The sequence below is a fragment of the Drosophila mauritiana genome, chromosome 2L (genome assembly GCF_004382145.1).
Source record: "Drosophila mauritiana strain mau12 chromosome 2L, ASM438214v1, whole genome shotgun sequence".
Lineage (NCBI taxonomy): Eukaryota > Metazoa > Arthropoda > Insecta > Diptera > Drosophilidae > Drosophila > Drosophila mauritiana.
The window spans coordinates 8993131-9005533 of NC_046667.1; the positions used below are offsets into that span (position 1 = coordinate 8993131).

Here is a 12403-nt window from a genome sequence, read left to right on the forward strand (position 1 = left end):
AAAACCCCGCCCACAACCTCCCCCTCGCAGCTACAGCGTCATCTTGGCGGTTTTCTAAACGGTGATTTAGCCATTATGTTAACGGTAAAATGTGCAGAATCTCCTGGCCATGCGAAATGGAGTTTCTTGTCTTCTCTTCTCGCGATGTGGCTACAAAAAAAAACCGGTCTTCAGGTAAAGGGGGCCTTTGGGCCGTTGGGGCTTTGGGCCTTTGTCGTCGTTTGCTTTGTGCAACTGATTCGCTTCTTTCGTGTGCGCGAGTGTGTATGTTGCATAACCCGCGTATTAAGTTGCCTCGTTGTCATCGCCATCGTCTTGGCCAAGTTATCGCGTCTCTGGGCTTCTGTTGTCACATTGTTGGAGCGCTTAGCACGGTTCTAAGCTGGTTTTCCAAGGCGAGGCGGCGGCTAATTTGCTACGCTGCACTCAATCACTTACACATTTTCACCGACAGTGGCGGAAATACAAATAAATATACTGTTTACTTACAAAAATCTAAAGGCTATAAATAAAAATGTGGAAAGAAGGAGAAAAAGAAGGAACGCCAGGGAAGGAAATGAAGATAAGTGAGCCAAAAGTAACATTTACCATTATCACAAATTCATTATTTCTTGTTTACATTTCGCTCTCGCTCGCTCTCCACAGTTGTGTCCTTGTCTGCGCTGATAAAAATAAAGTCCAGTCCACAAACAGAAAGAATTTCAACGCGACGCGTCGACAATAAAGTAAACAAACTGAAATTGTTTTCCTTCGTCATATTTTCCTTTCTCTTGTCGCGTCTGCGACTTGTTGAAACTATTTCAAGCGCAGAAATCAACTTAAGCCGCAGCTCCCCAGCTCATCAATAACATGGCAACGTCTCTGGCGTTCAATTAACATGCTTTTGTGAAAATTTATTGAATCCCTTCTTTAATGAAGTGCCGAATGTCCGAAGGCTGTTACTTCCCTTCCAGCCAAACGTGTTCATCGATTGGAAACACGGTTTATATCAGTTTAGTTGGGTGCTGATAAACCTAGATTCAGAATCTTTAGAATTACACTTTCTTGTGTAATTGCATTTTCTAAATAGCTGCTGTTTTGTATTATTCTACTGCCCAAATAATGAAAATTCCCAACAAAAACATGAGGAAGGCAAGGATATTGCTTCCTTGTTTTAATCAATCAAACGGCAAGCGGACTGGAAGAAGTGATATCAGAAATGCTGTAAGTTGTTTTTGCGCTCGCAGTCGTCACTTGACGTATCTAGCAGATACATGTGTATCTATGCATCTGCTAGGCTCGCACAAAGCAACAATTATAAACAATGACAAGAGCAGCAAAGCCAGCAGCAACAACAATGAAATGCATTATTATTATCAGCAAAAATACATGACAAAAGAATGGGCAGGCGAGAGGGATTTTGATGGAGATATATGTACTCGTATAGGGAGAGAATAAGACGGGAAGATTATGCTTCTGCTGCTGGCTTTTGTGCCACGCGTACAGGAAATTATATAAACAAGTTTCTGGAGCCCGAAAGGGGCGACGGCGACGGAGGGAAAAACAATGAGAAAAACGCAATGCAGTCGCAGTTGCTGCAGTTTTATCCACCTAAGTGTGTGTGTGTGTGTGTGTATGCGTGTTTTACATGCATATACATATACATCAACACATGCATATGCATGTACTTCGTATGGCAACAGAAAATGTTGTTGATGTTTAAAAAGCAAATACAATAAAGCATTCTCCTCATGCCACGAACACTTGCATACATGCATAAGTATTTCCCGGCCGAGAATGCTACATGCGTGTGGAAAACTCTTTTGGGTGGTGGCTGACGAGTTGAGTATACGACACGTTGGCCAAGTGAAGAATACGAACACAATAACAAAATAGCCGAGCGCAGAGAGAGGCAACAAATGAAAAATGAAACTTTAATTTGCGCAGAGTCTGCAGATTATATATCAGCTCATGGGCTTATAGCAGATAATTCTGTTTGTTTACAAGAAGCTTACGAAAAGAGTTCGCCAGGGGTAAATTTGATTTTGTCAAAGGATTAGCTAGATAGTTATTAACAGTTTTCAACTGTTATATAAAATGTCTAAAAAGATGCATTTAAAGATTGTTAGTAACAGTTACAGTACAAAAGTAATGAGCTATATTTTTGGTTTATCTATTTTTTAATATTTAACATATAATAGATACTTGTTATAACTGAAGAACGAATTTCGTTGTCTTCAGCCCCTCATTTAGGCTAAACCGTAACCCTTGCTGGCCGAAAAAAGCTCGGGGGAAATGGTGAAGATAGGGAACTTACACTTTGCCCTCGGCAACACAAAAGGGGCCTCAGTACCTGCCTCGTTTTTTTGTAGCCCCATTTTCCCTTCACCTTGCACAGACACACACTTGGCGCCTTTTACTCATTTCATGTCTTGGGTTTTGCTAGGGTTTTCTTCACTTTTTTTTGGGGGTTTTCATCATCAGGCGGATGGAGGGTGATGATGATGATGACGATGATGGAGATGGAGAAAGGGGGCTCGGCTCGGCTTGGCCCTAAGTGTTTCTTGTAACTTGAGTCTTCAAGTGGCCAGCTGGCATTTGCTTTTGCCAGTTTTTCTTGTTTTCTCGGGGTCCCCCCTTTTCTCTCTGTGTGTGTTTCTTTCAAGTGCGGCAACTTATGTCAAGCCTAGCGTTTTGTTTGAAATAATACTGTAAAATGCCCGAACAAAGCGAGATGTACAAAAATGTTAATAAAATTTTCTTTTATTTTCCCCTCTCTCTTTTTGCAGTGTTTCATTTACGTTTCGTGCGCGAATTTTATGTGTGTAGACATCAAATAAACGAAGGCAAAACAAATTAGCAGCATCATCATCAGCGGCACCAGGAACAACAATAACCACTGCAACAACAACGAAGGGCACATCTAACGCTGCGGCTAACAGATGAGCCCCAACAACAGATGTCAATTGCTGCAGCCGAAAATGCAGGGTAAGTTTGTATGGAGGGGATACGGATGTATCTGCATGGGGATCCCAATCCCGGAGGGTTCGAACTTGTGCCTTATGGCTAATGAGGTAAATTGGATGAAACAGAGGCAGTCGAATGTGGAAAGATCTAAGAGAGCTTTATTGCAAAGGGAAATCTTTAAGGAGGAAACTTCTCTTACTTTAAAAAATGTAATAATTGAAATTAAATATTCTAAGTGTGTAAGACACATTTCCCCATAGATTTTTGTTTTTTTGAAGACCCTCAAATGTTTAGTATTTGCAGACATGACTGCTGCCAGCCAGATTTCAGTGCGCAAAGTGAAAAAACAGCCATCATTTATCACAGAGGCGATAGCTTCTTATGTGCCCTGCCCCCCCTTCGGTCTGTCTGGGCTAGACATTTAATCTAAAGTGCTATAACTGGGGTCCTAACACTCATGTGCCAGTCATTAGGAGCTCATTGAATATTGCGACATCACGCCCCGACAAAATCATTAATTGCACGCTCTGGTCGGCGAATCTCTCGGATACAGATACAAATACAAAGATACAGACACAGAAACCAATATACCTCGAGGCATACCACGTAAAACTCGTGCTCTCCCCGAAGATTGCATTCTATCTCTAAGTGACCCCTATTTCCCCCGGTATTCCCCGTATTTCCTATAATATTTGGCGCATTTTTCGGCATTTGATTTATGGCCTCCCAATTTGCTGGCTGCTTCGTCTTTGGACTTTTTTGTGATGTCTCCGCTTTCGTTTCTTTGCTTCATAATTTCTCGCGTTTTTTCGGTGGTATTTATTTTACTTTGGTATTTTGATTGAAATTGATTTTATTACTCTTTTTATTAGTTTAACTTGACTTGAGTTGTGTGTGAGTGGGAATTATGTGGCTGGATTTTTATGATTTTATTTTCGCCCTCGGCCTGAGTTTTACTGTCGTACGAACTTGTTTGGTTTTTGGATATCCGAAGTGGAATCTATGACAAGTGCCATTTGTGATTTCAAAAGCAGTTGGGTCTGTAGAAAGGGCGCCTGGCAACCATGGGTTAATAGTTGGTTTTATCGAAGCTTTGGGTTAAAATTCCAATGCAGCCCAATAAGTCTTGCGCTATCCACTGACTTTCCAGGCAACTTACCCATTTTTCACCCACGGGTTTCCAACTTTTCCCTCCAATTAAATCCAAATCAAGAAGCACTCATGCAAATCATATTATATGCAACCGTTCAGGCCCAATAACTAATTAAAAGTTTTCCATATTTAAGTACAGTTACTCTTCATTTTGGGGAAACAATAATTGTAACACTAAACAGCTGGTAAAAAAAAAACAATTAAAATTATATTATTCAAAGCTTTGGCTTGCAATTAAAATGAGAAACGTGAATCGCTGTGGCTTCAGCTTGGTGTTTATGTTTTGTTGCCACTAATTGTCATTGAAAAAAAAGTGAAAGTGAGCAATAAGAGTGTCGGTGCGATACTTTTTTTTGTAGTCTAGTGTAGACGCATCACTTGAGAGCGAAAAAATGGCCACAAAAATGGGAAATCCATCAATGACTACGTTGCGATGAGCAATCGCCAAACATTTTTCTTTGCCAACCTGGTCTAAAATTAACTTTTTGCCTATTGTTTTAGTTTTTCTTTGCAATAATTCGTAGGCCTATACAATATATACGTATTTTTTTTGGTCTGTCAGTGCAGCAACCATGAAATGTAAAAACAACTTTATTTCATTGTCAGTGGGTCTCTCACATCATGGCTCTCTGGAAAACCGGCTCAAAAACGCCTGAATATCAAAAAGAGAAAAACCAAAAATGATTACGCTTGTAAGCCGAAACTAGAAAATGAAAGTGAAAGTAGGCCAAACTCATCAGCATGCTCGATTCCCCGACTTTGACTCCGACTTGAGCTCATCGGGTCTCCGTGTCGGTAGGCCTATCTAATATCTCCATGTACATGGACGCAGAAAACAATGCAATCACTCCACACCATTCCAATCCCTCTACTCCACTCCGCTCCAGTCCACATCCATATCCACATCACTCCACTCCGGTAACGGTGGCTTCGATGGTCGCTGGGGATTTGACTTTGCTTCACTTTCGTTTTCATCGCGTCGGCCTATGAAGAAAAGTGAAAATAATTTAGTGAAAATCGTTTCTTTCTGCGCCGCAGCGGGAAAGCGAGTTTGGTTTTAAGGAGCGCGTTGGTTATGAAATTGCTCTGCTATGGGGATTAGTTATAAAGGGATGTATGCATAACACATATTTGGATAATAATAAAGATTCTTTTGTTTTTATACCCGTTACTTGTGGAATAAAAGGGTATACTGAATTCACTAGCCGACTCGATCTGTCCATATCCGTCCGTATGAACATCGTGAAACAACAAAAGCTAGTCGAGACTTAGCATGCAGATTCCAAAGACATAAACTAAGCGCAAGTTGGTTTTCTGATGTGGCCACACCCACTTCCACGCCCACAACCCAACAAAAGACCACTAGACCATCGGTAATTGCCTAAGTGACCCCAGTTTTCCCACCATACCCAGTGATTAGGTCTATGCTCTAACCCGGCTTAATCCATCCTCTTTTCCAAAAGAGATCCCAAACTTTTCTCACAGCCCAAGTGAATTTGTTACTTTGTCCACTGGCCACAGAATAGGACTAACTACGTGCGACAGGCAAATAAATGGAGGGGGGCTACGATGGGCAAAAGGAAATGGCGGAGTGAGGACTGGACACACCATCTATAATTTACTTTTTAAGCGCCTGAAAACATACTTTTTCCATTTGGCAACAGCAATTTTCAGGGCAGCTTAACAACAACAACGATGAGCCATAGTCCATAGCTGCCCACACACAAACTTAACATGGGAAACGGCAATCGACACTTGGCTACGCCCGACAACAAAAATTAAATTCGTTTCCCCAACATCCGAAGACAGGCGCTCTCTCGGCGAGAAGAAATTATAAGCCGCTTACATAACAATCAATGCGACTAAAACGGCAGGCCCGCTTTTCCATATCTGCGGTCTCCATGGGGACAGCGGCGTCCTCGAAAAGGGGTTAGGTACAAACCTTATACCCCACCAAAAAATATATGTAGATCTTAAGTTAAAACATTCAGAACGGAATATTAAATAGTTGAGATAGTTTTGGGTCATATTGGGTACACAGATTTCAACTAATAACCTTAACTTGCCTAATTTAAGCATCATTACGATGGTTCTTCAGCACAGGATCGATAAGTAAATCCCCCATGGAGCACCTATGCGAACTACGCCCCTGTTTCGTAGGCCTCCAGTTGAGTGTGAGAATGTTGCGATGGTTTTTTGCTCGCCCTAATTGTGCTGGGCGTGGCAGGCAAATCAAATTTGTAAACAGATTTCGTTGCCACGGAAGGGGGCAATATATAAAGACCCTCACTGCGTTGTCTTGCTAAATTTTCCCTTGTTGGATGCAATCAGGCAACTGGCTTGAGGAAAATTCCTAACACACAAAAAGCGAAAATACCAAGAAAATGGGAGAGAGAGAGAGCGCTCGTCGTCTCGTTGACGCCTCATAGGAAACTTTTTTTATGACTTAAGCTTTGTTGTTGGCCAGATACTTTGTCATTCCGTAGCTGAAATTCTCCGGATCCCCCATAACCACTTGCTCCCCATCCCCAAACCCAAATGGCACCCACAAACTGTCCGTTCCATGAAAAGCATTGGCGCAAAAAGAGAAAAAAATTATCGCATTTTATTTTCATCCTTATCAGACGCATTTTCCCTCTGGCTCCACTGCCTTTGTGTCGCCTAACCAAAATTTATATGCAGACAGCGCGATATTGCAGTTTGCGTTCCTTTTTTCCCTGCTCGTACATTTTCCGCTGTGAGTTGGAAAAATAATTTTCGCTTCTGGTGATAGCATACATAGCTCTGTTCTTTATTTCTGCCTTTCTTCTTGGCAAATTGCTTTCAATTCCTTATAGTTTTTCCAGAATGCGTGTGGTGAAACTAGACAAACACTAGGCTACAAAAAACCATTGCAAATTGAGAAAAGTATGCTGCCAGTACTCCTTTTTAAATATTTCCTCAACATTTTTTTGACTGCAGCTTTTTAATGCATATAGAAAATAAATTCGTTTGTGACTCATATAATTATACTGGCTTTGTTGTAACTTCTATAACTTTTGGTTGCACAAAAGGCAACTAACTGAGCATAGCTTCTGAAAACTAACAAATTTTATCACACACATTTTCCATGGTGTTGGCATCCAATTGATTGAAAAGTTACATCAGAAGGAGCTGAGCAGCCAGCCAAACAACATTTGATATACAATCCGTCTATGTCATTAGCCTAATACAAATATAATTATTTTTGGTGAGAAAAACCTACACAATGAAATCGAATCTTATATATATATTGCCTCCCATTTGAGAGGCGGTGAGCTGCTACATGATAAATATGTCAAAATATTAATTACAAGCTGCTGGAAATTTGTTCATGCTGACAAGCAGAAAATTTGTAATGTGATCCTCGTTGTTTGCAGACAGTCAGCAGACGAGTTGAAATCCTTCAGGTGGAATGAGCTAATTACCCAAGCCAAAGATTTCCAATATTTTTCCCTCTGTTCCGACACTTAAACGATTTTCATGGATTTTGTTCAAAAACAATCATTTGTCGAAGCTCACACATTGATTAAGCTCAATCGAAACTGCAAAAACGTTTAAATATTAAACAGTGGCACAATTTGAACCCTTAAACACCTTACACTTCCGCAGGCCACTTTTAAATTATTGAATATTTTGACTTGAGTTACTGCGGTTCGACGTTGTATCTATCGATTTCCAACTCTGCCAATGCAGAGCATTAATTATTAATTCAGGTTTGCATGGCTAAACGGATAAATAGAGCTGTTTGGGGAAAAGTTTTCATTTAATTTGTTTCGAAATGCGCCGATGGGAATTGTAAATATTTAAGTACATTCTTATGTCATCCTTGGAAAGCAAAAAATATTGGTTAGCATTGGATAGAATTAAGCTTGGCATACTGAGTCACAGCTATTAACTTAAGAAGAGTTAGTCGGGAATCTCAGTCTAAGATTAAGCTTACCATTTGGTCTCTTAATGATCTTTTGTCCTTGCATTAAATGTCTCCCCGTATTTTTGCATGCTCTATGCTAATATTTACCTTTCCTTGGGTAATTTAGAAGGCTCGGCTCAACCTCAAGCCCAAGGTTTTGTGGCCAAGAGTCTGCTTAATTACCCATCGAATACGTCAGGTTTACTTCTCCTCGGTACTCCATCAGTTGGCATTCCTACCTCAATAAAGACAACTTCACCTTCAAATCCAAAATGTTTGCTTGTGCTTTTTTTTCTGCAAATCAAGTTTAAGCCCAAAACTAAAAAATAAGTTTTTTTGTCGTTTTCGTTGCGCCGCCAAAGTTTTTGATGTCTATAAATGTTGGTTAAGGTTGGTTTAACTTTGAAATCAAGTTTAGACTACCACAGCGAGCGACCGTTGGTGTAGTAGCTGCTATTAAATTATGGTTTCGTTTGAGGTTTTTTTCTGTTTTTTTTTTGGGTTTTTGAGGGGGTATGAGGTGGTTTTGGGTGGCAGGTAGCAAAACATTAGCTACACTTCTGTGCTGCTTCGTTTGCCAGTTGTAATTTAATGCCTTTGTCTTTATGGGCTGGCTTTCGTATCCGTGAGTGCGATCTTGCTGCCATGTTGGGGTTTCATATGGGATGTACTCTATAGCGACGTGGGTATAGATAAATATACAGATATACAGATGGTTCGTTTTCGGTATCATTGCCGGCATTAGACACGGTCTGATTATTTGATAAATGCACAGATATGTAAGCGATGGTATTAATATAATAGCAAATTATGCTCAAAATGTCATGCGTTGCAGTTCTTTTTAAATTTTCCATTGTTTATACTCATTATTTTTCCGGAAGAACGTCTATTTAAATGGTAAATCACATTTATATTATTTTCATTCTCTGTTAGTTGCAAGATTCAAGTTTCTTGCAGTTTTCTTAGTGCAAAAGTTACATTATCTCTTAATGGATATTTATCCATTGTGATTCACAGGACATGTTATGACCGAGCGGTATTGTCTTTGAAACTAACCAAGATAAACACATTTCTTGGCCAGCATTTCGGGAGACAAAGGTTCCTTCAGTCGTGTGCTGTGCAAACTTTGTTTTTATTACCGTATTACTCATTTATTGCTCGCTGCAGTTTGAAACAATGAAGTTGGGCATATGGGGGATATCGGGGTGGAAGGACTGATTGGGGAACGGAATGCCGTGGCATGCGTACATATATAACTTTACGGCTTCATTTCGGCAAAACCCAACCCAGAAAAGAGCGGAGAAGCCCAGAGCGAGAGTAATAATAAAGAAAATCATATAAATGAAAACGAGGGAACCAACAAAAAAGTATATATATATGGAATCGTATAAGAAGAAGAAGAAGAAAATAATAATAATTTTTGCCTTGGGGTAGGTCATGTCTCGTCTCGGTCTCCATCTTCTCCATCATCTCCATCGCCGCCTGCTGCATCCACACCAGCGCAACCATATGTAATAAAAGCTAAAAGGCATCTCTGAATCTCTCCACACAGACACACACTGCATTCTGAGCATCCGTATCTGTGTATCCGAATCTGCGAATGTATCTGTATCTGTGGATCCGTCTGTCTGTCTGTCTGTCCGACTGCCGCTTCGTTTCATGTCTCATCAACGCTCTGAAGACTTTTCGGTATGCATCAGCATCTTGGGGCCATTGAAAGCCCCAAGTCCGCAGTCCCTCTTCTCCCCCAAAATCCCAAAATCCCACCCATCGGTGCACATTTCGTTTTCGTTTATAATAAAAATCCATTCCATTCCCCTCCCCATTATCCCCATCCATAAACCGACAAAAACTTTTACGACAATGAGCCAGGCATTTAGTTTTTATTGTGACATGAACTTTCGAACGATAGTACATATATTACTTCAATATTCGATATGGAAAAATTAGCCACTTCTTCGCCAGGTTTGACTTTAATCTTGGTGACCATTAAAATATTAGTCTCAATTATGCAAATGGCAGCTTTCTGCGTTGGCCGGCCATCAATTAATTTAATGGTAGCAACAATGAGTTTTTATTGCTGCATAAATTATTATTAAATAAGTAGTTGACATCGTTAAAATCATAGCACGAGTCATATGTACATTTCGCTGAGTGCTACAAATATTTAAATAAATGTTTGTGTATGCAAATTAACAATTCATGAAATAATAAACCAATCATAAAAATAGTTAATTTAAAATTCTTCACTATTGCTAGTTTTTGGGGCACAAATCAATCAAATTTCCTCTGTAAATCAAAGTAAGTTTGCCAAAACTATAACAAATTGATAATAAACACCATGAGAATCAATTAGCTATTAACTATGAAACAATTATGCCAAGTAATCTATATACTTAACTAGAATTAGTTATAAACCATTCAACGCGCTTACAAATTGAAGGCTGGAACAAACCAGTCGATGTTCTCATTATAAGCAGTATTAATTAGTGTTTTTTTCAGAACCAAATCATAAACTAAAAAAAAAAATAACCTTTAATAACAAAAATTGCTATTGCTAATTATGAGTGTTTTATGGCCGATTTTTGTAATTTCATAGTTAATTTATTTATAGTTTCTTGCCTGCTTTTTGCCACATTTATTTGAACATTCATGTTAATTACTGCAACTTCCGTTTCACAGAACTTTCAAGTTCGACTCATTACCATTGTTGGTCTTTGTTCAAAGTTTTCCCTGTTTAATTTCAGCGGCGGAAAAAACAAACCGAACAAAAAACTTTAATGAAAATGGCATTTAATGCGAATTAAATTATTAATTGGATTTTAGCATGTAAGGATACTTTTGTCTTTTGTGACTGAAGTTTTCAGTCTTATTCAGAGCATTTTTGGGTGCGGTTTCATTCATTCCCTTTGATTAAACAGCGGGAGGTGGATTTTCTTTCTGCTATCCCCCTCGCGCTCTGGCTGTGCATTGAAATTTCCCCATTTTCCATTTTCCAACTGCACTTTGCTGCAGCTGTTTTGTGTCTTTCAGCTGTGCGCGAAATTTCATGAAAATTGCTTCTGTATTTTCTCTCCACCGTGGCATTGTTTGTTTGTATGTTTTTTCATCGTTTTTTTTTCGCGAGCGTTGTTTCTTTATTGCAATTAAACATGCAATTTGGGGCCAGACCATAAAGCATACATAGGTGCAGTCTGCCCATTGTATCTCAATTCGAATGAATGCGGGGAATGCGTTTCGAGTGATTCACAGATTTTACTTTCATTGTGAAATAAAGTCAGCTTGAATTCTATGGTGGGCATAGAGTGCTAATGAATGAAGCAATGTATAAATTTGAAACTTGCTCGCAAAACTTCATAAAAAATTAAATTATAATGTAAATTATCTCTTAAGTACTTTTTTTGAACTAAAATATGTCAAACGAACTTAAGAAACAAAACAATTAATTGCCTACGAATGCCCTATGGAATGTTACCAATTTAAATTTTCGAAGAAATCAAAAACAAGCGAAAACCAGTTTGCTGGGAAGAATGCCATCTTATTCTTCATTATAAGACCTCCTTTTTTTTATAAAATGCCAAGAGAATTCCTTAGTTTGTCTGTAAATTATTAGAAATGTGGCCATTGCCTGCCAGCTCTTTCAAGCGTCTGGGTCTGGGACACCACGCTTCAATTCCCGACTGCACACGCGGCGTATACGCAATGGCGAGCGGGGAATGAGTTCCTCTTGCGGATTTTGATGAAATGTCTGTGCTGTTCGGCTGGCATGATTTATGACGATACTATTGGCAAGATTATGGACACACGGAGACCGAGACAAATGTGCGGCAGAGCGACGACAGCTGCAATTTAGAAATTAAATTTGCCATGCAACATTAAAAGAACTTCAAGTGCGGGCAGCGGGGGGAAATTGTAGAAATTGGGGGAAGAAAAGACAGTGATTCAAAGTTCCTAAGAACTTGCAACGCCTTCGCCTTCTGTTGCTGCGGCTGTTGCACGTTGCATGTTGCTGGAGGGGCGACACATGTTGTCGCTTTGTTGGCAGTGCTCTAATATCCGGCAGATACAGCCCGAGATTCGGGATAAAGATACTCTGGCTGTTGCCCTGCTGTTTTTCGCTAATAATTCATTATCGCTGGCGCTTTGTATCTGTATCTATGTATCTGCAGCTGGTAGGTGTTGCCATCCAGAAGACGAGGCGAGCGCTCCCCTCCTCCCGACCAAACTTTTTACGTTAATTAAGTGCAATAAACTGTAAAGCTAAGACAATGAACTTTTTCGTCAGGGGTTGATGCGTTATTTTTCTGTTTTTTATCTCATATATACTTTTTTGTATATACCCCGCGGTGACGTCATGGGCGCCACATTCATTTG

General features: G+C 39.7%; 1 protein-coding gene across 3 annotated transcripts in view; it reads left to right on the forward strand.

Annotated features, from left to right (window-relative positions):
* LOC117147334 (neurogenic protein mastermind) overlaps positions 1 to 12403 on the forward strand; it is a 68372-nt gene that overhangs the window by 12303 nt on the left and 43666 nt on the right. For all 3 annotated transcript variants that reach the window (XM_033314199.1, XM_033314192.1, XM_033314208.1), the window contains exon 2: positions 2769 to 2967. In XM_033314199.1, the coding sequence (XP_033170090.1) occupies positions 2939 to 2967 (29 nt within the window). In that variant the 5' untranslated portion in view covers positions 2769 to 2938. The remainder of the gene's footprint in view (positions 1 to 2768; positions 2968 to 12403) is intronic.